The 25,680-nt window shown below is 65.1% G+C and overlaps 3 protein-coding genes across 6 annotated transcripts in view; 1 reads left to right on the top strand and 2 right to left on the bottom strand.

Annotated features, from left to right (window-relative positions):
• The window catches only part of ZBTB46 (zinc finger and BTB domain containing 46), a 49,995-nt gene extending 31,598 nt beyond the window's left edge, over positions 1 to 18,397 (top strand). The window contains exons 3-5 of the mRNA XM_047770614.1: positions 603 to 887; positions 11,505 to 11,680; positions 15,210 to 18,397. Of these exons, the coding sequence (XP_047626570.1) occupies positions 603 to 887; positions 11,505 to 11,680; positions 15,210 to 15,584 (836 nt within the window). The 3' untranslated portion in view covers positions 15,585 to 18,397. The remainder of the gene's footprint in view (positions 1 to 602; positions 888 to 11,504; positions 11,681 to 15,209) is intronic.
• A 158-nt stretch (positions 18,398 to 18,555) lies between these two features.
• SLC2A4RG (SLC2A4 regulator) lies at positions 18,556 to 22,139 on the bottom strand. Of its 2 annotated transcripts, none has more exons than XM_047770615.1 (8): positions 21,969 to 22,139; positions 21,548 to 21,678; positions 20,514 to 20,623; positions 19,855 to 20,054; positions 19,683 to 19,783; positions 19,309 to 19,576; positions 19,130 to 19,221; positions 18,556 to 19,041 (listed from the first exon to the last, which is right to left on the bottom strand). In XM_047770615.1, the coding sequence occupies exons 1-8, from the start codon at positions 22,077 to 22,079 to the stop codon at positions 18,930 to 18,932; spliced, it is 1,125 nt and encodes a 374-aa protein (XP_047626571.1). In that variant the 5' UTR covers positions 22,080 to 22,139; the 3' UTR covers positions 18,556 to 18,929. The 2 variants fall into 2 exon arrangements, with proteins under 2 accessions (XP_047626571.1, XP_047626572.1); XM_047770616.1 differs by having other exon boundaries at positions 19,309 to 19,573; positions 21,969 to 22,133.
• A 710-nt stretch (positions 22,140 to 22,849) lies between these two features.
• LIME1 (Lck interacting transmembrane adaptor 1) lies at positions 22,850 to 25,647 on the bottom strand. Of its 3 annotated transcripts, none has more exons than XM_047770631.1 (5): positions 25,105 to 25,647; positions 24,239 to 24,357; positions 23,853 to 23,940; positions 23,419 to 23,759; positions 22,850 to 23,329 (listed from the first exon to the last, which is right to left on the bottom strand). In XM_047770631.1, exons 1-5 carry the CDS (start codon positions 25,226 to 25,228, stop codon positions 22,877 to 22,879), a joined length of 1,125 nt encoding a protein of 374 aa, XP_047626587.1. In that variant the 5' UTR covers positions 25,229 to 25,647; the 3' UTR covers positions 22,850 to 22,876. The 3 variants fall into 3 exon arrangements, with proteins under 3 accessions (XP_047626587.1, XP_047626588.1, XP_047626589.1); XM_047770632.1 differs by having other exon boundaries at positions 23,853 to 24,076; positions 25,105 to 25,163; XM_047770633.1 differs by adding an exon at positions 24,010 to 24,076 and having other exon boundaries at positions 24,239 to 25,140.
• Between the last annotated feature and the right edge of the window lie 33 nt (positions 25,648 to 25,680).

A 25,680-nucleotide genomic window follows, 5' to 3' on the forward strand; every position in this document is an offset into this window, starting at 1 on the left:
CTCTTTACGGCCCATTGTGTCCACTGCGTGGATGGACCCACGGTGTTTCCCCTTCGCCAGGAGCGGGGGCGCCCAGGCCCCACACTTGACGGGTGCTCTGAGCGTGGACCTGGGTGTCCTGCCAGTGGAACAGCTGGGCCACGTGGATGCTCTCTTGCCAACCTTTCAGGCCCCCCTGAGGTCTTGCTCCAGCGCTGCCGCAGGCGTGGCTTCCCTGGGGACCAGCCCCGTTGAGCCACGCACCTTGGCCGGCTGGACAGACATCGTCCGAGTCCTTTGGGGTCTGCGGCTTTTTGTCCAGCTATGAGGGCCCTTCGTATGTTCCGGGCAGGATGTCCTGTCAGGTGTACGGCTGGCAAATATTTGTATTTTATTCCACCTGGAGTGTCGCCCCTTCTTTGGGAGGTGACACTATGCAGCTGCGCCGCCGCCTCCTACCTCAGCCCCGGGGACCCCGAGCTGCACCTTGGCTGTGACGTCACCGCTGTCTGGGGGCCTGGCCGGGGGCTGGCAGGACGCGCAGCAGCTGGGGTCAGGAAGCCGCAGCCCCGGCTTCTGCTGAACTCGGGCCCGTGAGCTCTGACATGTGCTTCCCTCCCCAGACGCGGACCTGACCGTTGCGGAAGCCGGCAGCTCGGACAGCCGTGGGGAGAGGCCTGAGCTCTTCGCACACATGGACGAGGGTCTTCTGGGAGGAGAAGCCAGCTACCTGGGCCCGCCCCTCACCCCCGAGAAGGACGACGTGCTGCCCCAGGCCACCGCGGTGGCCAACCTGCGGGCAGCCCTCCGGAGTAAGAACAGCCTGCTGTCCCTCAAGGCCGACGTGCTCGGGGAGGACAGCTCCCTGCTGCTGGAGTACCTGCCCCAGGGCACCCACTCCCTGTCCCGTAAGTGTGTGGCTGCTGGGGTTCTGCGTGTCTTGGGTGACGGGGCTGCCTGCGGCCAGGGTGCGGTGCGAGCGGAGGGAGTGGCAGGGTGCAGAGAAGGCGGTCCCGTGGGGCTGTGGCACCAGGAGGGAGGCGGCCCAGTGCCCAGCCGGGTCAGGGAGGCCGAGGGCAAGGCCCCAGCTCAGCGGGCTCCTCTGAGGGCCCCGCCCTGCCTTTGCCCGACGTCGGGGTAGGCAGAGGGCGGCCAGGTCCTCCTCTGTTTCCACCAGGACGTGCTGGGGGCACGGGGGTCTTCACAGAGGACTTGGATGTTGTGTCTGCTCCTGAAGTGTCTCCAGCTAAGCTCCCCGCTTGCAAAAGCCAACGGCAGATCAGCCTGGGAGCGGCTAAGGCCCAGCGGTGCTGGCCGAGCGCCCAGGGGCACTGCCTTCCCCCCCGCTTCCTTCTCCGGACAGGACGTGAGGTCGTAGCCCCAGGGGCCGGCCGGAGAGGGCCCGGGCCCCTCGGCTCAGAGGCTCTGCCGGTCCCTGTCACCGTCCCATGTGTCCGGCCGTCCGGAGAAGAGTGCTCTGTTGGGCGGGTGGGTGTGAGCGAGAGCCAGGTGCGGCCCGCTTCCCTCCTGGGGCTGAGGGACGCACCCCAAAACAGGAGGCACTGAGTGCAGACGGCGTGGAGGGGCCCCTTCCGAGCGCCCTGCAGCCCACACATGCGGCTGGTGGGGCCTGGGCAACGGCGGGGGTCCGCGCACGCGGGTTCCTGAGGGCCACTGCTGGACGCGACGGCCCCACTGTGGCCGTCTGGGAAGTGTGAGTTGCATGGTTACCCTAAACTTAAAAACTATATTTTCACGACTTTTGTTTTGCGAGCGCTGAAATAGCCTGTGTCGTGATGAAAACTGCTCCTGGCCAGTCCAGACTGGCGCTGGAGAGCGGCGGCGGCGTTCTCTTTATTCCCACGGGCCAGCGTCTGAGGCCGATGGGACGTGAGGTCGGGCGCAGGACGTGGCTGTGAAGTCAGACGCAGGGCTGAGCCCCTCAAGGCTGCTTGGCATTGGCCAAGCTTGAGAAACACATCGGGGCCTCATTTTTTGTGTCCGAGCAATGGGAACAGCGTCCCTCACACAGATGTCAGGAATTTAAGAGTGTCTGTAGGACGCGGAGCCCGGCGCGAGGTGCGTCTGAGACGCGCTGCAGAGCGCCCCTTTCTCTCCCGGGCCACACGCTGCGCCTGTGGCGGAAGCCGCTGGGTTGTGAAGGTCTGGTCGCGTTAGAGGCCCCGTTCCAGGGAGCTCGTGGTGTCTGCGATTCAGGATGGGCAAGGCCAGCAGGTGGACGTCCGGCTGCAGATGTGGGTGTCAGAGGGAGAGATGTTGTCCCCCCGTCCCCCTGCAGAGGCCCAGGCTGCGTTCTGGAAGCAGGTGGGGCCCCTGGCTGGAGTCAGGGAGTGGGTGGTGACCCCGTCAGGTGGCCTGTTCTGAGTGGGTCGCTGGACGCTGGACACATGGAGCCCGGGATATGGACTCTACGTGGCCCAGGCTCCGCGTGTCCCAGGCCTGCATGTCCCAGGCTCCGTGTATCCCAGGCTCCGCGTGTCCTGGGGCTCCGAGCACTTGTGGCCACACGTTCCCTCACGGTTTCCACGGAGCCGAGGGCTGGGGAGTAGAATTCTGCTCTGTTTCTAGAGTATCCACGACCAACTCTGCTGAGGTCCCTGGTGGGTTTTGGTATTTTGTTACTTCTATCATGCTTAACCTCCTGCTGTTATTAATACTCTAAATCTTCCACTCTTTTTGAGAGGGTCGAGAAGTGGGCAGAGTCCTTCCCTGGCGCTGGGAGCTAGGGACTGGGCTGTGCCTGGTGGGCTGGGGGTGGGTCCCCGTGTTCCCCTGAGGCTGAAGGGCTTTGCTGGAGGAGCGAGTTAGCTCACAACATTATTCTCGAACATCCTGGGTAAAATCTGCTTGTTCTGGGAAGACACTAAAATGAAGACACTAAAATATCCAGAAGGGAAAAGACTATTTTCCAAGGTCGTGTGGTCACCCTCCGTGTGGCAGGTGTTCCAACCCTGACGGCGGGGCGGGCGGGCAGGTGGGGGTTGTGGGCTGTTGTCCTGCGTTGAGACAGGACTGGCTGGGCAAGGACGTGTGCCCCCCAAGCAGTCACGGGTTTTTGCAGAAGATCCAGAGTCAAGGGAAGCGACGGCTTTGAGCCCGTCTCCTCCGGGCCGTACGTCCAGACTCCTGGGACGTCTGGCTTCGGCGGACATGTGCGTCAGGCCCCAGACCCCACTGCTCTGCTTCCAGACGGGCCCCGGTTTTCCGTTCAGTTGCAGATGTTGCCAGGGGCCTGCCTGATGTGAGTGGCCAGATGTGGAGACGGTCTGGTGCTGCGCAGTGGGGACACTCCTCGAGCCCCAGGTGGCCAACAGGTGGGGGGGCACAGGGCTTGTGTGCGTGCAGGGAACCTAAAAACACCTTGGAAGGGAAAAAATGGTCTTGAACTGGGTGCCACTGACAGCAAAGCAGAGGTGCCACCCCCCGCTTCTCGCCAACCAGGCTGAGAGGGAGGCGTCCCTGACGCAATGGGCGTGGAGGCCGCCAAGCCGGGAGCTCCCTCATTCCTGGTCCAGCTTGAGAGCCTGGGGTTGGGGGGCCCAGGACCCCTGAGCTGGTTGTTAATGAGATTTTCCCAGGGCCGAGCCTTTTGCTTTGTGTTTTGGGGTGTCTGTTAGACCAGTAACCCAGCGGCCGTGGCTCACTGTTGCAGAAACAGAGGGGAGAGCCGACCCCCGTGGTGGGGCTCCCGAGCTCTTCTCCAGTGGGGGACCCTGCAGGGCACCTGAGACCCGCCAAAGGGATGGTGGCTGCAGATGTTTAAATTACAAGAATCATTGGATCTGCAGGCAGAGCCAAGCAGTAACCACCCAGGCTCACAGGTCCTTTCTGGAAGGTTCTGGAGCTGCCAAGAGCAGCGGCTTCCCTCGCTTCCCCAGGTCTGAGAGCACTGGCTCGCAGTGGAGTCCCGCAGATGTTTTCGTTACTGGGTCACCACTCCTTTTCGTCTACACTCGCACGTGCGGCACATGGGAGTTCCCAGCTGGGGGTCTAATCTGAGCTGCAGCTGAGGCCACAGCAACGCCGGATCCCCCATGTTGGGTTCTTAGACCGCTGAACCACAGCGGGAGCTCCTGGATCGTCACTCTTTAACTGATTTCTCCATGGGAGAACTTCCTACTTCTTGTCTTGGTTCGGTTTAACCTGACTCTTGTACTTTTGTTCCGCTCGCGGCAGTGGGCTGGCATCTCCCGTTACAAGGCACGGTTCAGGATGGTCTGGGGCTCAGCGGTAACGCACCCGACTAGCATCCATGAGGACGTAGGTTCGATCCCTGGCCTTGCTCAATGGGTTAAGGATCCTGCATTGCTGTGGCTGTGGTGTAGGCTGGCGGCTTCGGCTCTGATTTGACCCCTAGCCTGGGAACCTCCACATGCCTCAAGTGCAGTCCTAAAAAGCAAGTTCCCGTCGTGGCGCAGTGGTTAACGAATCCGACTAGGAACCATGAGATGGCGGGTTCGGTCCCTGCCCTTGCTCAGTGGGTTGACGATCCGGCGTTGCCGTGAGCTGTGGTGTAGGTGGCAGACGCGGCTCGGATCCCGCGTTGCTGTGGCTCTGGCGTAGGCCGGTGGCTACAGCTCCGATTCGACCCCTAGCCTGGGAACCTCCATATGCCGCGGGAGCGGCCCAAAGAAATAGCAAAAAGACAAAAAATAAATAAATAAATAAAAAGCAAAAAAAAAAAAAAAGGCACTGTTCATTGAGCAGAAACTGTGACAGGCACGTCCGTGGCTTCCAAACGTGGCTGCTTTTCAAGCGGTGTTGTGGGTGGGTGTTGATCAGGAAGGGACCTTGAAAAGCGCTGTGAGAACACGCGTGACTTGGATTCATGGGAAGAAACTGCAGGTGAACCAGCCGCTCGGGTTACTGGGGGGTGAGCGCTCGGAGGATGGCACCATCGCCCGACCCCCGGGCACCACGACCCTCCTGTGCGTGTCGCCTGTCACCGCTCCTCAGGAGAAGCGAGGGTCCCTCCCAGGGTGCTGGCGGTGCTGCCGCGTCCCATGGGAAGGACGGGCCAGATCCCTCCGGCGCTCGTGGGCGGACAGCTCAGACCTGGGGCAGCCCTGGACCAGGGAGCCGCCCGCCCGCCACAGGTGTCCCTACCTGGCTGGCCCCGCATCGAGGAGAACGGGCGTGGCGGGGTTTTGTCTTGACGGTGGTCGTGGAATGTTCCCTTCTGCTGCTGAAAACGCATCGAGGGCTTTTACTCGAGTCTGGACAGAGACCCGAATCTTCGTCTCTTACGACGCAGGCGTCAGCTTCGCAGTAGTAGTTGCTTCGCCCTCACGGAAACGCGTTACGTGCCGTCAAATCCGGTTTTGTATTTGCAGCAGCTTTGTGAGGAAGGAGCCCCCCTGACGTAAGGATCATCTGCCGTCAGGTTAAACCTCAGTTCCTTCAACGGAGCGGCGCTGGCGGGGCTCGAGCGGGGCCGGTCACCGCGCGTCTCCTGCATCGCCGTCCAGGCGGCGGCGGTCTGCGTCCTGGGCCTGCGGCCGCGGCACTTAGGGAGAGGCAGGCCTGTTGGTGTCCACTGTTCCCCTGAAGAAACACATCTTGAAGGAGAGTTTTCCCACATGTTCTTTGGAGCAAACCAGACGCTCTTCCACGCGTAAGGGAACAGGTGGCTTTGGTTGGGGGCGGCTGGCGTTCTGTCGACCCGGAGCCCGTGTGTGTCCGCTTGCTCAGCATCGACTGCAGGCTTCCTTTCCGGATGCCTGACGGGTTCTCCTGGTGGTGACTGGACACGACCTGGTGAGTTGGGTGGCCTCCCGGCTGCTCTGCAAGCGTCCTGACAGCCCGGGACTCGAGGTCCCTTGGGGCTGCAGGCCTGGGCGGGAGGCGATGCCCCCACCTCCCTACATCCACCTGGCAGGATGGCCGGGGTTTCATCCTGGCTTTCTGGGCGGCCCGAGCTCTTCTCACAGACTGGAAGGACTTGCCAGGGCTCCACCCTGACGTCAGCTGAGATGGCTCCGCTGTGGACAATGGTGCTGAGGCCACAGGCTGGAGCGGGTGCTTTGCACACAGAGCAGGCGTTTGCACGAGCTGCTCTGCTATGAGCAGCCTGGTGTCCAGGTGTCCAGCAGGTGGTGGCAGAGCCACTCAGGGCAGCAGCGGCTGCGGGAGCTGAGACCTGGTGTCAGCATGAGCCTTTAAAGCAGTCACTTCTGGAATCCTCTGCCAGGGTGCGGCGAGGGCTGTTTAGTGCCCTGCAGTGGGCAGGTGGACAGATGCGCAGGTGCCCCTCCAGCCTCCAGGCGACAGGGTTTGGGTTCACCAGCATCAGAGAGGATTGCCGACTTCTGGGGGCAGAAAATTGTGCCACGTCCCCGGGACAATGAACCAAACAGCTCTGACCTGTTACCTCCTAGAAAGAGGTGAGGATGGAGCCAAGCCTGCCTGTCCTCCATGCGAGCTCCGTGTGCCCGGGGGTCAGCCACCAAACGGCTTCTTCTCGGAAGGAGCACTGTCTTTGCTGTTGTCCACCTGCACTGCCATGTCAGGCCCTCGTCTGCAGGAGGCTGAGGATACGGGGCCCCAGGACCGGGGCCGAGGCTCACCTTTGGCTGACCAGCAGGTGGGCTTAGGGAGGAAGCAGATGGCTCCATTCCAGCTTCTAGAAGACCTGGAGTCACGCCCTCCCGCTGGCATGGATGGGTTTCTGGGAGAGAAGTGCCCCCCGCCATCCGCCTGACCTGGCCCATCTGCCAGGCCCCTCTATCCACCTCCCCTTGCCAGGTCCACCCCCCCCCACCACCACCGCCCTGGCAGGGGCCTGGATATGATGCACCTGCAGCCCAGGCTGCCCCCCCTGCCCCAGTCGCCCTGGTCCTTAGTCATCAAACGAGTTCTTTGACGGAGAAAAGTTGGGTTTTTAGAGATGCTCAGGATGCCTGTTGCCAAGGCAGCCCCACCGTTGAGGCATCTCTTGGAATTAGAGGAGCTGGTGGTGGTGTCACCACTTCCGAGAGGGTCGAGGTAAGTGCCTGTTTGCAGGCAAATGCCATTTCTGAGAAAAGGAATCTTTCCTTTTTTGTTGGTCAGGTGGGGTCTTTGTCCTTTGGTCTTAGAGACTGTGTGTTCAGATGCGGTTACGATGTCCACGTCGGGCCTGGTTACCTGCGCGGGGACTCGGCCCTGTGGCTGCTTCCCCGTTAGTTGCTTGTGGGACTTTTCCCAGCCTGGGTGGAGTGTGCCTGGCGCCTGCAAGGAGGCCTGCGCTGCGGGGAGGCTCTGGGCTGTTGTGCCGAAAGGCTTTGTTCATTTATAAAAACCAGAAATTTCAGAAAGCTTCCATCCTGAAAGAAATAGGTTTGTTCATTTCAGCATTATTTACGACATTCGAGATACGGAAACAGGCTGAGCACCTATCAATGGATGAATGGATAAAGAAACTTTAACACACACACACAGAGCGGACTGTTAGCCGTCAGAAGGAATGAACTTGGAACTCCCATCGTGGCTCAGTGGAAACCAATCTGACTGCTATCCATGGGGATGCGGGTTCGATCCGGGTGTGTTAGGGGTCCAGTGTTGCCCTGAGCTGTGGTTTTGGTCACGCTGCAGCTCAGGTCTGGTGTTGCTGTGGCTGTGGTGCGGGCCGGCAGCGACGTCTCTGCTTCAGCCTCCAGCCTGGGACCCTCCATATGCCGTGGGTGCGGCCCTAAAAAGCAAGCAAACAAAACGAAACAAAACAAAAAACCGATTAATTTCTGCACTAAAAGATGCCACTATGAGAGCCAGGGCCAGTCACAAACGAGGGAAGAGTCTGCGGTAAAATGTATCTGGCGGAGATGCGTGTTCCGAAGGGTCCGTAAAATAAAAACATCAAGAGAAAAGCAGCTGAGTGAAAGTCAGAGCAGAAAGCACTTCGCAGAGGGAACGTGGAAGTGACCGGAGGCTGGGCGTCCTGGTGATCAGAGCGGCGGCTGCGCTCCCTGCCCTCCGTCAGGTCATCTGGCCTTGCCTCCTGATTGTCAGGCTGCTGCTCATCCTGGACACTTGATTTTGGGTAGATGGTCTCGTTTTAGGGCCGACTGACGAGAGTGTCTGTTTCAAGTAAATGATATTTGTGCTTTTTTGCTTTTCTTTCTTTTTTTTTTTTTTTTTTTGCTTTTTAGGGCCACACCCGTGGCACATGGAGGTTCCCAGACTAGGGGTCCGATCAGAGCTCCAGCTGCCGGCCTCCACCGCAGCCGCCGCAACGCGGGATCCGAGCCACGTATGCGACCTACACCGCAGCTCGCGGCAACGCCAGATCCCTAAGCCACTGGTCGAGGCCAGGGATCAAACCCACATCCTCTTGGATCTTAGTGGGGCTCATTAACCGCTGAGCCGCAACAGGAAGTCCTGCGCTTTTTCGTTTGTGTCCGTTTTCACTTTGTGGATTTTAAGGCTTTATTTGTCTGTGAGCACCAGATACTGAGTTTCTCAGGGTACGTAGACTGTAAACCACGAGTGAGTTTGGGAGGCTTGGCTTCTTTCCCGCAAGAAGTGGTTTCATCACGAGGACTGTTCGTGAAAGTGGTGGGTGCTCCCACCCAGGAGACACGGCGGGTCCTAATTCTCACCTGTTAATGTGACCCTATTTGGGAAAGCAGCCTTTGCAGACATAATTCAAGTAGGGACTCAAGATGAGGTCAGCTTGGAAGAGCCGATTGGCCCGAAATCCAGAATGCACGTCCTTGAAAGAGACAGAAGAGGAGCTGCGGACACGGAGGAGACCCCGCGTGAAGAGGGCGGCAGAGATGGAGGGAGGCGGCCACAGCCCAGGTTGCGCGGGTCCCCAGAAGCTGGAAGAGGCAGGAAGGACCCTCCCCCGGAGGTCTCCGGGGCTGCGAGCGGATGGGATTCTGCTGCTTTCAGCTGCCCGGCTTGTGGATATTTGTCAGCAGGAAACTAAGACGTTGAGAAAACACCAAAATGCACGATCCCGGGCTAAGTCTCGAAGGCGTGTGTTTCCGTGGTGTCTGCAGCTGCGTGTCCAGCGGAGGCGGGGCCGGCGGCCTCTGCAGGTGAGTCATATTCACGCCCATGTGTTCTAGATTGTTTTTCTAGGGGAAAAATTCAGCACTTCTGTACGGAGATAAGTTATTTTTCTTAACATGTCGGTCTGAATTGTTAAATACAGGCTAGAATATATAATTCAGATATTAATGATTTGTTTATAGAAGCCAAATGGAAAGCAGAAAATAACCCCCCAAACTTATTTTAAATAAAACAGTCTAAAAGCCCATCTCCTCGCTCGCCTTTTCCATCCAGAGCGGGTGGCGCCCTGGCTCTTGGCGGGGATGCTGCGGCGCCGGTGGGCGGCCGGTGGGGCCGCGGGAGCAGTGCTGCCGCCTGGTGGTTGGAAGCGACATAAAGAGCAGGTTTTCCTTGAGGGCTGCTGGGTGTGGTTGGCGCGGCTGGCTGTGCCGGGCTGTGCGCTGTCACCCGTCCTGCCTTGGCACCCTCAGCTGGACCCCCCTGCCGGGAGGGCCCTCCGTGGGGGTGCTATGGCCCCCGCCTGGGAAGGGCTGCTTCCCCGCGGGTCCAAAAGCTGCTGGATGTTCTGGTTGGGTTTGCCGCCCAGACCCTCGTCCACGGCTTTGCAGGGAGCAGTTCTAAGGGTGGCGCGGGCGTCTGTGCCCTGCTATACCTGAGCGAGGCCTCGGCGGCCTGTCCCTGCGCCTGGCGAGCCTGGGGAGGCGGGGGGCGTGGCATAGGTGGGCCCCGCCCCCGCCTCCGGATTTCCGTCCTTCCTCGGGCACCTTGTTGAAGCATAAATTCGCCAGGGTGGGAACGTGGGAAGGACTCACCTGCTCCGCAAGCGGACCTCGATTGAATGCACATGTGAGCTCGCAGGTTTCAGACCTGGCGGGGTCACACATGGGCATGGAATGGGGTCACGGCGGGTTACGTTGTGAACCCGGGCTGCCTCGTGGGAGGGGACGCGGTGACTGTCCACGCCCTGCCTCAGCGTGCCCTCCGCCTTCGGGTCTCGCCCGCTCTGCCAGAACGCACCTTCGCTCCCCGCCAGCTCCCGGCCACGCGCGTCGAAAGCTCCTAAGGCAATGCCTTGCTTCGTAGGCCAGGGCTGGAATTCTGAGGCTAGGTGACATTTGCCAGGCTTGGCAGGGGACGTGGGTTCCCTCCGTGTGAACGGGAGCAGGCGGCCAGGCTGTGAGCTGGGATGGGTCCATGCGGCCTCACGCGGTCCCGCCGTCCAGCCGGAGCGTGGGCGGGCTGTCCCCGGATGGGGTCTCCCGGGCGTGGCCTGACGTTCGGGGGCTGCGAGCCCTCGGGTCCGTGAGGGCGGCCTGGCTGCTCACCGACCAGTGTTGGGGAAAATGAAGACAGTTGACGATGTGCACACCCCGTGAGGGCTGGGGAGAAAGTACAGCGCGTTTGGGGAGCTGGGCATTTTCCCCATGGTCCCCCCAGCCTGTCTCAGGAGCGGAGGCGCGCACGGGGACCCGGGCGCGTCAGGACTGTTGAGCGCCGTGCAGTTGGCGCCGTTTTCATGGCGACATGCGCGTGGCTGGGGTCTGAGCAGCAGAATGGACGGGGGGGGGGGGGGGGGGGGGGGGGCGGGCCCGGGGGGCGTCAGGAGGTGGTGGCCAGGGCCCTGCCTCTGTGTGACGTGGTGGTGGCCTGGAGTGGGGGGTACAGGGCTCCATCCAGCCGTCCGGTCGTCCTCCCAGCAGCCTGGCTGGTCCCCGGGCTGAGGAGGGCCAGCTCTGGGTCACCTCAGCCACCCCGCCTCACCCCACGCCATGGGCTGTGTCCGCATCTGCTTCCCTCTGGAGCGTCCAGGGGTGGCTGGGACCGTGGCCGGAGCTGCAGTGTGTGGACACCTGGTGGGGTCTGACCAGGGCCCGGCTCTGGCTGGTGTTCGTCCCAGCAGCCTGCCTTCGGCCCATCGGGACCCTGGGTCTGTCCCCCGGGGGCTGTGGCCATCCAGCCTGCAGGTGGGGTGAGGCCGGGAGCTGCCAGGGACCAGTGAGGCTGGCAGTCCCCGAGGACTCTGGGACAAGCCATCTGGGGCCTTGGTCAGGGCACTGGGTGGACGCCTACTTGGCTCAAGGGTGACTGTGGTGTCTGCGGGTACCCAGCACAAAGGACGTCACCCAGGGTGCGGGGGGCCTGGCACAGCGGGACTGATGTCGTGGCCCCTGCCCCGCCCACTACCACTGGCGTCGGAGTGTCGCCTGCGGTGTGGGGGTCCGTGCTGTGACTCCTGGAAACGCGCCAGGGTGGTGGGGACGGAGGCTCGCTGCGCGTGGGGGGCAGGCGGCCTCAGCGCTGGCTGTGCCGTGGCCCCGCGCCCGTCGGCGGACTCCGCATGCGGACGTCGCGTGTCCCGGCCCAGGAGGGAGGTGGGCTGATGGGAGACGCGCCCTTTCCTGGCACGTGGGGGCGGCCTGGCAGCCCCGGAGCCCAGGCCCCCCGAGAAGGGCGCGAGCGCGGGCGGGGGGGGGGCGGGCGGCGGCGCCCTGAGCCTCGCTGTCTTGCAGTGAACGAGTTCACGGTGATCAGGAAGAAGTTCCGCTGCCCGTACTGCAGCTTCTCGGCCATGCACCAGTGCATCCTCAAGAGGCACATGCGCTCCCACACGGGCGAGCGGCCCTACCCCTGCGAGATCTGCGGCAAGAAGTTCACGCGGCGCGAGCACATGAAGCGGCACACGCTGGTGAGCGGGCGGCCCGGGCCCCCGGGCTCCGGGGGCGGGAGGGGGCCGCAGGGGGTCGGCACGGGGTCGGCGTGGAGGTCGGGGGGCGGGGGGGCTGCACAGGCCAGTGGAGGGTCATCACGAAGTCGGCATGGGGTAAGCTCGGGGGTCAGTGGGGGGCAGCGTGGGCTCATCGTGGGGCCCCATAGGGTCCGCACAGAGGCCGGTGCGGGTCATCATGGGGTCATCATGGGAGCACGGAGGTCAGTGGGGGGCCATCGCAGGGTCAGCGTGGGGGCAGCATGGGGCCTGTGGGGGTCGTCACAGGGATGCCATAGGCTCAGCAAGAGGTCAGCACGGGGTCACCACATGGTCAGTGCAGGGCATACTCTGTGCTGGGCCGAGGGGCCTGGGCGGGATGGTCACGCGGGGGGGTCCAGGTCACCACGGGAGACCCTGACATGGGGTCCGCTCTGCTGTGGGAAAGACCAGGACAGCCTGGGAGGTGCCCCGACCCCATGTCCCCTCTGACCAGCCTGCCCCCGGACCCACCTCTCAGGAGAGGGACCCCGGTACTCCTGTGCCGCCTCTGTGAGGGCGTCCTTCCCTGCCAGGGCCCTGCTCTCTGTCCTCCGCTCCCTCCACGCAGCCACATCCTCCGTGTCCCCCCCTGCAGTCGCTGTGGGACCCCAGCCGGGCTCCCCCACGGCCCCTGCAAGGTGTCTGACCACCTGTCTCCGGGGCGCCTGGCTTGTGTCTCAGGAGCAGGTGCCGCATGGATGCATTTGTGTGGCCGGGACAAGCTGGAGAAGGTCATCCCTGAAAGGAAGGCAGATTTGCAAAAAAATAGGGCCAGGGACCCTTGGGTGGCTGAGAGTAGGGAGGCCGGGTGGCTCAGGGCCGAGGGGCCTCATGGGGCGTCAGAGCCCCGTGGACGGGCACGTGGGGCCCGGCTTGTGGCTCCGGTGCCCCATGTGCCGTGGGGCAGGGAGGTGTCTTGAGGGAGGGAACCTCAGTGGGGCCAGAGTCATCTGCGGGCTGCATAGGTTTGGCAGGACCCCGGTTGCATGACCACCGGCTGATTGTCTGGAGCAGGGGGTGGAAAGGGGCCACATCTGGGAGGTGAGGGTAGCCTGGGCCAGTCCTGGCACAAGGCTGACTGTCTGGGGGTCCAAGGCAAGACTGCACAGGGCCGTGCCCCCGGGAGTCTTGTTGAATCCCCCAGTTAGCTTGGCACGGGGCGGGGGGTGGGTGTTTGGGGTGAGCACACAGGAGTAGGCGGGGGCTCCAGCTTAAAAAGCTGGAGGGGGAAACAGCCCTCAGAGCAGGAACCCAGGCTGGCGGCTGAGAGGCCAGTCTGCGGGGCCGGGAGCGGCCGGTGCCCCGTCTCCGGAGGGACGAGCGCTGGTGCTGTGCGCTCCCGGGTCGCCTGCCCCGTGGGCGCCCTGAGCGGGCAGAGCTGTCCCTCTGGACGCTCCTCCTTCTCGCGTCTGCAAAAGCACGTTAACTCTCAGGAACGCTGCTCTCCTCCGGGGATGAGGTTTTTATTCGAGTTCCTGGTCAGGTTTCAGGGACGGTCACGGGTCCCTGAAGACGCACCAGATACGGGAGGCTGCCTTTTCTGAGGAGGGGAGCCCTGCGTTTCTTCGCCCCCGCACCCGGAGGCTCAGCCCCGGGCGGTCTCAGCAGCTGCCTCCCCGCGGGGCTGAATCCGGGTCACCGCGGCGCCCACATCCCTCCCTGCCTGTCCGTTTGTCCACTGGGACGAATGCCCGGCCATCTGGTCCTGGCAGAGAGCTCCCGTGGCTCCCAGGCGTCTGGAGTCTGTGTTCTTTTGTTGGGAGGGGGTCGGAGACGCCTTGGGTTTAAAATACAATAAATGACAGAGACCCAGGAAGGGTCCCGGGAACCAAGAGGTTTGAGGCTCCATTTCCGGAATCAGAACCGCTGAGGCGGCCCAGCTCCCCTGCCCCCTTGCCCAGCCGTCCAGCCGTGCACCTGCCCGGGCTGGGGGGCAGCACACACCTGAGTCTAGGTCCTCGTGGTTGGGTTTGTGGAAGGGCGTGACAGGGGACAGATGCTCATGGCTCTGCGGGACCTCTGAGCTGGAAACTCCAGGGCTCTGGGCCAGGGGTGGGGTCCCTCTGTGGGCCCCGGGGTGCAGGGGAAGGACGCAGGAAGCCCCTTTCCAGAAGGACACCCTGGGTCACTGCGGGACACAGGAGAATTCAGGAAGGCATGAGGAAGCATTAAAATGGTGAAATCATGGGAGTTCTTGTCCTCGCACAGCGGAGACAAATCTGCCTGGCATCCGTGAGGATGTGGGTTTGATCCCTGGCCTCGGCCAGTGGGTTGGGGATCCAGCGTTCCCCGAGCCGTGGTGTAGGTCGTAGACACGGCTCAGATCTGGTGTGGCTGTGGCTGTGGTGCAGGCCGCCAGCTGTAGCTCCGATTGGACCCCTAGCCTGGGAACCTCCCTACGCTGTGAGCGCCGACCTAAAAAGCAAAAAAAAAAGAAAAAAAAAAAGGAAAACGGTGACTGCAGTCCCCTCAGCGAGGCCCCAACCCCACGGGCCCTGCGGTTGCCACTCAGCCCAGCCCCCACTGTCCTGACCACTTCCCAGAAGATAGAGTCACTTCTATCCTGGGGCCCCTCTGCCCCCCAACAGGGCAAAGCGGCGGCAGAGGCTATGGCTCAGGGGTCTTTACAGGGAGGGGCAGGGCAAGGCAGAGGGAGCAGCGTAACCCCAGGGCAGACCTGAGCCCTGGGCCAGCCCCAGGTGGGGGACACAGCTGGCCCCGCGCCCAGCACCCCCTGGGCAGGGACGATGTTCAGCCGCACCTGCAATTCTGTGTGTGCCCACTTTGTGCAGCAGCCCTGCCAGGGCTGGGGGGGTCTGAGCAGCCAGGTGGATTGTCCTAACCCCCCGCCCAGACCCCATCCTTCTCCCCCGCACTGACCCCCGTCCCCCGACTGACCTCCGTCCCCCACACTGACCCCTGTCCCCCACAGTCCGCCGCCCCCCCGCACTGACCCCAGTCCCCTGCACTGACCGCTGTCCCCCGACTGACCCCCGTCCTCCGCACTGACCCCCGTCCCCCCGCACTGACCTCCATCCCCCCACACTGACCCCCGTCCCCCCGCACTGACCCCCGTCCCCCGCACTGACCCCCGTCCCCTGCACTGACCGCTGTCCCCTGACTGACCCCCTGTCCTCTGCACTGACCCCTGTCCCCCCGCACTGACCTCCGTCCCCCCGCACTGACCACGGTCCCCTGCACTGACCGCTGTCCCCTGACTGACCCCCTGTCCTCCGCACTGACCCCCGTCCCCCGCACTGACCCCCGTCCCCTGCACTGACCACTGTCCCCCGACTGACCCCCGTCCTCCGCACTGACCCCCGTCCCCCCGCACTGACCCCTGTCCCCCCGCACTGACCCCGGTCCCCTGCACTGACCCCCGTCCCCCGCACTGACCCCCGTCCCCCCACACTGACCTCCGTCCCCCGCACTGACTCCCGCCCCCCGACTGCCCCTCGTCCCCCCGCAGGTCCACAGCAAGGACAAGAAGTACGTGTGCAAACTGTGCAGCCGTGTGTTCATGTCGGCCGCCAGCGTGGGCATCAAGCACGGCTCGCGGCGCCACGGTGTGTGTGCCGACTGTGCCGGCGGCGGCGGGGCCGGGCCCCTGGACGGTGGCGGCACCGAGGGCTCCCCCGAGCTTTTCGCGGGCGACGGGCCGTACCTGGAGGACCCCGAGGACCCGCGTGGCGAGGGCGAGGAGGAGCTGGGCGAGGAGGAGGACGATGTGGGCCTGGCCCACGAGGACGCGCTGCTGGGGGACGACAAGGAGGATGAGGACTCGCCCCGGGGGCCACGCAGCCCGGCCGGGGGCCACGACAAGGACTTCGCCTGGATCTCCTAGGCCGCGCCTCCCCCTTGGCCCCCCCACCCCGCCCGTGTGCGCCCGGGACTCCCTCACCTGCTCCCGCCCCCAGGCACACCCCCGGCCCGGCCCCTGAGCAGGTGCCTCCCCAGCAGGCGGGGCCCGGGGACAGGAGGCGGCGGGGGGCGCAGGGGGGGGTTAAAGGAGGGAGAGCCCGCGGCTCCTCCCCCGGCAGGCGGCCACGGCCGGGACAGCACTGGCCGGGGTCCCAGCGTGGTGCAGGCCTGGCAGCTCCTAGGGGAACGTTGCAGATGCCTGGGCCGCCCCCCACCCTCCTCCCCGCTCCCAGCAGCCAGGTCGCTGCCCGCGGCCGCTGCGTCCCTGCCCTTGCTGGCTCCGCCACCCCGTCCGGCCTGCAGAACCCAGGCCCAGCGTCCAGAAAGCCCGCGGCCCTCCTGCCTCTGGGCTTTGGTGCTTAACACAAAGCAGCTGCGCCCCGCGGCCCAGGGCTCCCCGGTGCTACCTGTTCTCGCGGAGGCAGCTGCGGCCCAGGTGCTCCCACCGCAGGGGCCTCCAATTTGTTCTGTGTGCACTTCCCGGAGGGCCTGGCCGGCCTCCCGGCTCCGCGCCCAGGCCGCTCCCGCTGGCCCTCCCGGGCAGCCTGCCTTCGTTGCTGCTAACTCCGGAGGGGGGTGCCCGACGCCTTTGCTGCTCACACCTCCCGTGTGGGTAACCGGCCTCCCGGGTGGTCGGGGACGTCGGGTCGTGAGTAGCCGAGGGGACGAGGTCGGCACCTGTGCTGGGTTCGCTCGGGGTCGTCTTCTCACCTGATGAACGTGCAGAGCTGTCTCTCCTTTGGCTCGTTCCCAAGTCCTCCTGCCGCCTTTTAAACGAGCCCACGACCTGTTCTCTCTTTTTTCCGCAAAGCCGGGGCCCTGCCTCTCACGGCGAGGCCGCGGCGGGCCGGCCACAGCCTGTCTCCCTTTCAGGCTGCGTCTCGCAAGGCTCGTGACACTGACATTCCGTCCCCCTCCACCCACTCGCTCAGGAGCTCTCGAGGGACAGCCCGCCGGGCCCCTCGGGTGCTGGGCTGGAGCCCGACGAGGCGCTGGCTTTCTCCCCACGGCCTGCGAGCCCCGTGGCTTTACCGCGTCCCTCCCGGCACACCCGCTCTTTCTGGGGGGACGAAGCCAAGTCCCGCGGCGCCACGCGCGGCCCCCGGCGGCTGCTGGGCTGGGAGACAGGGCGGCCGTGCGCACGCGGATGGGTGCTGTCCTCGAAGCCCCGACCCGGGCGGACGTCACAGCTTCGTTTTTGCTTTCGACACCATCAGCCACGTTCCCACCGGTTGGAACGGGGCTGCTGAGCGTCCTTGGCCGAGGCTGCTGCAAAATCTTCCTCAAAGCTGGTGTCTTCGACGGGCCGGCCCTGGGGCGAGCCCGCGCCGGGGGCTCCGGGCCCCGCGCCCCCTTCTGCCTTCCGCAGCGGGGCCCGGCTGAGCCCCTCGGCAGGGTTCTCCGCTGCGAACGTCCCCCACTTTCGAACCCTTTTATAAGCAGACTTCCTTTCTTAGAAAACGCATTTGGGAACCAGACCTTTGCTACCGAGCGTCTCTGGGTTTTGTACGGGGCCCCCCTCTCAGGCCGCCCGCCCGGGTCTCGGGCCACCTCTGTGCCACACTCAGGACTCCCGCTCTCTGACCGCTCGCTCCCTGCTCTGGGGCCCTTGCCAGCCTTTCTGGGGCCGTCAGCGCCCCTGGGCAGCTTCTTCCTCCAAGAGTACTTCACTGGGAAACGAGGGGCCCAGCGCCCAGCGCCCACTCCTCTGGCGAGCAGGTGACGCGCGGGCTCAGCCTCAGAGACCGAGGCGGACACCTCGCCTCCCAAGAGGGAAAGACGCGTGATGAAGGGTTTTTTTTTACGTGATCTTTTTTTTCCAAATCACTGTTTAAACTAATAAATATTTTTTTATGAAGAGGAAAAGCGTGTAGATGACATCTCACATTTTGTACCTTTTCGTCTGTGTGCGTCTGTTCGGTGTTTGCGGCGCCAGTGCGGAAGGCGCTCCGTCGGTCCTGCGGGCGGCCGTCGGGCGGGGTGGGGGCGGGGCAGGGACCCGAGGTTTTGTATCAAGCTCTGGATCCTGAGCCGGCTGTATGTTTGGACTCTGGGTTTGGGAACCGTCACGACACTGCCAGGACTCGATAGGGACCTCGACTCAAAGGACACAGCTACTGCTTCCAACTTTGCACATCTTCCTTTTTAAGAGAACTCTGAGAAAAATGCAAAAACTGGAACTTTTTGCAATATTATATGAAAGATAATCTTATTTTCGCTCATTCTGTGACATGTGCACCTCTTAAGAAAGCCATACTTAATGGTGTTTTTATTTTTTAGATTCTATGCTGTGTTTTGTACGCGGCCCTTTTTAGAGCTACTCGTCGTGAGGGCGCTGTGTGTGCTTTTCTTAAATATTTATTTTTTCAACATGCTTTCAACCTGTCAACGACAACAAAACAGACAAAAAAGGGCAGTGTTTGAAGATTGTTGAGTTTTTCTGGGGATAATCTATATTATATTGACTTTATATTGATGATGATAAACCTGTGTTTGTATTGGAGATGTGTTTAATATTCAGGGGAGTTTTCCGTCATTGGTCCGTGGGACGTCACGGCTGGCGCCCGCTTCCCTACAGCCATCGGCAGGTGAACAGCCCCTTCCCCCGAGTGGTCTGGAGATTTCTTGTCCGCCTGGGCGCACTCTGGGCCTGCCTGTGGGTCTCCTCTCTGTGACGGGCTTAGTTAGACTCTTGCAAAACGATCATTTTCAATAAACTGGGAAATCGCTGCTTGAGCAGATGCCTCGTGTGTGTTTCAGACGGCCCCTGCCCCCGGCCCTGTCCTGGGTAGAGGTGGCCAGAGGGACCACCCCCTCCGCCCTCTGCCGGCCTCCGGTCTGCCCCCCCAGGACCCCCGCCTAGGGTGGGGTCCCTCCCAGAAGACAGACATGGCTTTTGGAAAAACCCCAAATCTTTAATTTTACTCCTCGCCTGGTTCGGCCCAGACGTGAGACACCTGAGCTTCGCAAACACGGTACGAATGCCACCCCGGCCTCAAATGTCAGGCGGGGGTGCCCCTCCCTGACGCCCCTCAAAGTGCATCGAGGACAACCCCTTGTGGCCCCGAAGCGGGGCCCATCACACCCCTGACAAGTCCGGGGCCGACAGGCGGGGGCAGCCACCCCTGGGGACCCCAGGCCAAGGGGACAGCAGTGAGGTTTGGCTTTAGTGCAAAAGGCTGGTTTCTTCAGAGGCACTTTGAGTGGTGTGGACTCCCATCCAAGAGAAGAGCCTGCAAGCGGGCGAGGCCCCGGGCGGGCGGCGGGCTCAGTCCAGGAAGCGCCGGCAGGCCTTCTTCCAGCGGCAGGCCCTGCACCAGAGGTCCCGGCGCTCCATGCCATACACCTTCCGGCACTTCTTGGCATCCCCTCGGGGCTTCCTGGGGTGGGGGTGGGGGGGGCACGGGGTGCTATCAGGCTGGGACCCTCCCTGCCCGGTCCCGGCCCGGCCCCTCTATACACACGCACCTCGGGGTTGGACCAAGCTTGGCGGGCAGGGCTGGCGCGCAGGCCCTGACCGTGGCCGGCCGTGGCTCCAGGTGGGCGGGTGCCAGGCAGCCCTGAGAGGAGACACAGCTGTGGCCTCATGCCCCTCTGGGCTGCCCCGAGACCTGGCCCTGGCCGCCGCGTCCGGGGGCCTCACCCACCTGGTAGGCGTGGTCACTGTGGCACACCTGGGGGGGCGCCGAGGCGCTGAGCACCGGGGGTGGGGGCAGGGCCAGCGGGCGCAGCAGGCGGGGCAGGGCGGGGGGCTCCGGCAGCGCCAGGCAGGGGAAGGCGGGTGGCACACAGGTGCTGGGTGACACCGGGCTCAGGCTGGACAGCCCCGCGGTCAGCGAGTCCACACCCACGTCCAGCTCCGTGTAGTAGAAGTCCTCCTCGCCATCGCTCTGCTCCGGCTCTGCCTGCCGCCTGCTGGGGACACCCCGAGGAGGGAGGCAGGCGGGAGCTGAAGCGGAGGCCCGTCTGGCGCCCCTGGCCCCCCGCCCGCAGCCCCCAGCCTGCGCTGGCCCTGCCGCACCCCAGGTGCACCAGGCGGATGTGTCTCTGCATCCCGGAGGCCGTGCTCAGCACCTTCCCGCAGCGCTTCCACAGACACTGGAACAGGACCTGCAGCGAGCTCTGGGCGACAAGGGCTGGGGTCAGGCTCCACCCCCTGTGTCCTCCGGGCCCGAGGGCTGCTCCCCGCTCACCTTCCTCTTCCTCAGAGCAGGCTCCCCAAACAGGAAGTGGGCTGCCTCAGGGGGCAGTGGGGGCGATGGGGTGGATGGAGAGGACTGGTCGCTGGCCAGGTCCCAGCCCCAGTCCCCGCCGCCGCCGCTGCTGCTGCTGCTGCTGCTGCTGCCGCCCAGCGGCCGCGCCAGTGCCTCCTTCCAGGGCTCCAGGCTGGGCTCTGCGGACACAGACCAGCTCCGGCATCAGCACTTTCGGGGGGGCCCGGCCACGTGGCGGAATTCGCCGGCTGCGAGTCCCCTAACGCGGAGCCTCCACCTGTTCACCTATCCACAGGTGAGCTCCATGGGCAGAGAAGCTCTTGGAGGAGGCAGAGGCCAGGAGGAGCTGGCAGAGCAGGAAAAACAGAAGAGTGCTCTGTGGGGGAAACACCTGGCTGGCAGGGGGAGGCGGACAGGTCACGGAGAGCTGCAGGCCTGGGACACGCACCTCTGGCCTCGGTGGGGGCCACAGGGTCCCGAGGTCCTCTTTAGGCCTCAAGAGATGCATTGAGAAGATGGCAGTCCAGGGGAGGGGGCTCTGCTTGCCCCACAGGGGCTTGGCAGCTTGTGGGATCCTGCAGGGATAGTGGTCCTGGCCCCTCCGCCACCCCCACCCAAGCCAGGCCTCTAAGCCTCACCTGTGCTGAAGGCTACAGCCGGGGATCCTAGCAGGAGAGGGCAGGTAGACAGGCTTGTCAGGGCTGCAGCGGCCATGACCTCGTCCGGCCGGGCTTTTCCTGGGGGGGCTCTGGAGGAGATGAGGGTGGGGTGCAGCTGGGGCCCAGGAAGTACTCCAGGCCCCGCCCCTGGACCGGCACACGTGCAGGCCAGGGCACGTGTACGCACCAGGCTCCCTCACTCCGGGAGCTGGGCAGGAGGCCCAGCCCCACCCCCAGCTCGGGTTGCCGAGCCCCAAATCCCCAGGAACCACCAGGAACAGGCCTGGCCTGGGGGCTTCCCCAAACCTGGCTTCTCTGCAGGCTGGACTTTGTTCCACCAAGGCTTCTTCAGACCCTGGTGCTGGACAGGGGTCTGAGGGAGGCCCCACCGGTGGGGCCAGGCCCGGCTAGCCCCAGCCCTCCCCCCAGTCACACATTAACCAGGGTTGTGCAACAGCAGCTGTGGGCCTAGCGCCAGGCCTGGGAGGGCGGGAGCAGCCGGCAGTCGGCAGCAGCCAGGGGAGACTGGGCTCCAGGCATAAGTGGGCCCCCCAGGCCCCAGCGGGGCCGCGCCAGAGCCCACCCCTGCTTTCACAGCCACCGTGGGGTGTCAGGCTCCTGGGAAGGTTTCCCCGCAAGCAGGGCCAGGGAGCTGGCCATCAGAGGCTGGGGGATTGCTGGACAGTTGATTCCACACCGGCTGAGCGGATCGGTCTTCTGCACAGACTGACAGCCGCCCCCTCCCAGTTCTGCGCTCTGGCCCCCAGGGTGCGGGGGGGGGGGGGGGGAACAAGGGTTACTAATACAGTGTCATTTCTGCTCGACTCCTGCAGGGCGGGAGAGCAGGAAGGTGGGGACGGAAACCCACTTCAGGACCCTGACCTGCCCTCCACCAGGCCGCCTGCAGGGCTAGGGTCGAGAAGGCTCCAGCCCGGGTCCCACCCACCACCTCTGCACACACAGGCGCACGTGTGCACACGCCCACCTCGGCCTGGCTCGCGGCCCCAGCTCACCTATGCGCTGGCACCGGGATGTGCGCCGACGGCGCCGGGGGCCCCGCCGTCCCTGCTCCCGCCCCCGGGGCCCCGAGGTCCGCGGCCCGCGGCTTCGGCTCCTGCGGCAGCGCGAACTCCGAGGCGGGGCCCTGCGGACGCGGCCGGCTCAGCGGGAGCAGCGGCCCGGTCCCCGCCCCCGCCCCCACCCCGACCCGCTGGTGCCCGCCCCCAAACCGGCGGCGGCCGGTGCGGCCCCGCCCCCGGCCCCGCCCCCGGCCGCCGCGGCGGGAAGCGCTCCGGGCGCCGGCCCAGCCCCGCCGGACCCACGGACACGCGCGGCGATGCGCCGCCCCCGCCCGCCCCGCCCCGGGGCCCAAAGTTCGTGCAGCCCGACGCCATCTTCGTAGCGGGAACTTTGTCGGTGTCCCGCGCCCGGTACCTGCGGCGGCGCGGGCACCGACACGGGTGCGGCCGTAGGGTCCCGGCCGGCGGCGCGGAGCGAGGGGCGCCCGTAGCCAGGACCGGGCGCCGGGGGGCGCGTGGCCTCCATGGCCGGCCGGCCGGGCACCGAGCCTGCAGCGGCGAGGGCGGACGCTTGGGACGCGGCCCCGGGCCGGGCCGGGCCGGGCTGGCCGGGCCGCCGACCCCCGCCCTGGATCGGCCACCGCCCGCGCCGCGCCGCCCGGAGGCTGCCGGCCGGCCCCGCCCCCTCTGCGCGGCCTGAGGCTCCGCCCCCGGCCGGCCCCACCGCGCGCCCATTGGCCCGCCCCGCGGCCCCGCCCCAGGCCCGCCCCGCCCCAGGCCCGCCGCTCCCGCGCTGGCTGCTCCCGCGCCGGCCCGGGAGGGGGCCCGTCTCCCGCTGCCCGCGCTCCCCTGTCGCCCGCGCGGGCCGCCTTCCTCTCCGGGTGCTCCTGCGCGAGCTGCCGGATCCGGGAGGGGGCCGTGCCTACTTGGCGGGCTTCCCGGGAGCAGGTTATTCTTTAACGCACGACTGCCCACCTCCCTCACCCCTTACGTAACTCCAGGGCTGGGTGGCGGAGCCCTCGTTGGTGTTCAGGGTCCAGGTCCCCCTCTAGGGCGGCCACCGTGCGGGCCAGCCCACCGCCCGAGGGCCCACTCAGCGTGGGGACTCGCCCCTCAGGACTTGCCTCCCTACCCACTCGGTCTTCTGAGCCCGACTAGCCGGCAGCCCGAGCTGACGGGGGCCCAGGCACCGGGCCGGCTCCGTGGGAGGGAGCCGTTTCCAAGCGGGTGGTTTTCACTCCTTCCAGACACGCCCCCAGCCCCCAGGCTTTCAAGAAGAGCCAGCCGAGGCTCGGCGGTGTTGCGGCTCCGGGAGCCGGGGGTTTATTGAGACGCTGCCCTGGAAAGGCTGTGGCAGCCAGGACCAGGCTGGCAGCCCTGCTCTCTGGAACCCGTGCCGGCCGCTGTGTGTGTGGGAGAAGTCGGGGGTGCACCCCGCTCTGGAGGCAGGGAGTTCACGGAGCCGGCGAGGGAGGCTCCCCTCCCCCGCCCCGGCAGGAGTAGACAGGAAGCAGGGGGTCTCCATGGCCGGCCTATGGCCCCTCCTGCCAAGAGCTCGAGCTTGGAGGCTCCAGGGCCCCCCATCTCCTGGATGCTCTCATACACGTTTTCCAGGAAGCTCCTGTTCACACCCACGCTCTTTGGTGGGAGGGCCTCATAGGCCAGGTCACCCCCCAGAGCTAAAACTGTGCCCCCACCCTTGGGGTCTGGCTGGTCTGAGGCAGGTCCGGGGTCCCTCCTTTTAGGCTTGCTGACCTTGGAGTACAGGCTGTCCACCTGGAGAGAGGAAGCCCACCAGGGAAGGGTCAGACCAGCCACTCTGCCAGGCATTCCCCCCACCACCACCACCACCCCCTTCACTTTACCTGATTGGCTGGGATGACCTCAGTACGCCCCTGCCCCAGGCCCTGGGGGACCCGGCCTGTCCCCTTGAGCTTCTGGATGCAGGCATACTCAGACGCCGCCGGTCTGGCCTCAGGCCCCAGCCTGGCACAGCTGTGTGCCCCTGCCCACACCCCAGAGCCGAATGCCAGTCTGGCCCTGGGGATCACAGCCAGCCCCACGTTGGAATAAGTGGCCTCGGGGTCGGTGAAGGGCACGGCTGCCGGCAGCTCCTGGACTGAGAAGGCTTCTGGGGGCCTGGTCATGCCTCTGGACACCTCCAGCCATTGTGGGCACAGGAGATCCACGCTGGCAGGCCGCGGGGCTGAGGGTGGGGGTCAGGGTCAGGGCAGAAGTTACTCGGGGGTCCAAGGAGGCCTGCCCTCCACCAAGGACGCTGCCCCCGCCACTGGCTCACCTCTGCTGCAGGGCTGACCTCGGCACAGCTCGTGCAGTCTAGTGTCTGACTTGCTGAGGGAGCAGAGGTGGGGTGGTCTCAGCAGTGACTGGGGGCAAGGGCGGCTGGTTAGTCCCCTGCCAGCCCCAGCATGGCCTTGGGGATACCTGGCACTCACCGCTTTCGCTGGCATCCCACCGCCCTGCATGCCCTGCAGCCTGGACACCTGCCTCCCTGCCCGCCTCCTGGGTGCAAGAGAATCATTGGCTCAGGGAGGCAGAGATGCAGGTCAGAGGCGGCAGCCTCCAGCCCGAGGCCCACAGGGAGGCGTGCTGGGCCGGCCTGGAGTCCCGCCCTTTCTGGCTGCAGAACTGAGCCAGGACCCACCCAGGCCAGGACCGACGTACCTGTGGCAGGCTGTGCACAGCACCCACAGCCAGAGGAGCAGGGTGAGGCACCCCAGGACCCAGAGGGCAGGAGAGGCTGAGGACCCCTGTGGCCTCATCCTGCAAAGCCGTGGACAGGCCTGGGGGCAGAGATCAGGCTGTTGCAGCCGAGGGACCGGGCACCCACTGGCAGCCCCACTTCTGCACCTCCTGCTGCCACGGCCCCATCCCCCTCGGGCGCTCTGACTCAGCACACAGGAAACCCCAGGGCTTGGCAGCCCCTCCCTCCTACGGAGGCCGAGGGGATGCAGCCTCAGTGCCCCGCTTCTGCCCCTGCCAGGGGGCTCCTGGTGTGAGTGTGTTCTGCCTGCCCCGTGGGTACCTGACAAGTGAGGCAGGGCATGGCCGATGAGGAGGGGCAGGCCAGTTGTGACCTGGCCAAGGCCCTGCCGTGGTCCCTGCAGCTCAAACCTGACACTGGGAGGTTCCAGTCTGGTGAGCTACAAGCCACAGGCTCACCTGCTGCCATGTCCTGTCTGGGCCTGGCTCCTGGCTCAGGAGACGCCCCCAACCGTCCACTACGAGGGGACAGAAAGCTGCGGGGGCGCGGGGCGGGGGGGGGATGGCTGGCCCCGGGGCTGCTTTGGCTGCTGCTCATCCAACTCCACCTCTCCCGGCTCTCCACCCCTCCCACCAGCCGTCCCTGCCTGTCGCTGGGCGTCTGCTTCCTGTAGTCTTAGCAGAGCTGCTTTGGGTGGGGGGCACCCCATGCAGCACAGCCGTTCAGTCCAGCAGCCTGAGCCGGGGGGTGTCTCTGGAGGTGGCCAGTCTGCCCCGATCTGGGCACTGGGGCCCAGGCCAGGCTGGAGGTCAGAGCAGGCACTTACTGAGGCCGGAGTGTGGGTGCCTCCTCCGCGGTCCAGGGCAGCAGGCAGCGCAGGCACCGTGAGGCACAGCACCTTTGTGTAGCCCTCCGCCCGGCTCACTTCCTGCCTGGGCGCCTGGCTGCATCTCCCCACACAGGCTCAACCCCCTGCTGCAGCTGCTGGGGCTGCAGCCACCACTGCGCGTCACCCACCCGCTGCGGCCCTGGTGGGGGGGGGGGGTGCTGTGAGCCTGTCACATCTCCACCCACAAGGAGATGGGTGTGTGTCGGAGACAAGTATGGACGGCTGCACCCAGGCTCCCAGACCCACCCCCACACCCCAAGGGTCCTTCTGCCTCACGAAGGGCACCCCAGAGCCCCACACGGCGGCACCAGGCTCTGCCCATATGTGGGCACCAGGCAACACGGGGGACACCGTAGGCTCTGACCCGCCTCAGAGCCGCTGGCAGGGCCCCATCAGGAGCAGCGAGAACGCCAGTCGGGGTCGCCTGCCTCTGGGCGGGGGCAGCACCCTCCCTCAGGACCCTCCAGCCCAGCCCCGTGACCCGGCACAGTGCCCCCTCTCCCCAGAGACCCC

This window comes from Phacochoerus africanus, chromosome 3, assembly GCF_016906955.1.
Source record: "Phacochoerus africanus isolate WHEZ1 chromosome 3, ROS_Pafr_v1, whole genome shotgun sequence".
NCBI classification, from domain to species: Eukaryota; Metazoa; Chordata; class Mammalia; order Artiodactyla; family Suidae; genus Phacochoerus; species Phacochoerus africanus.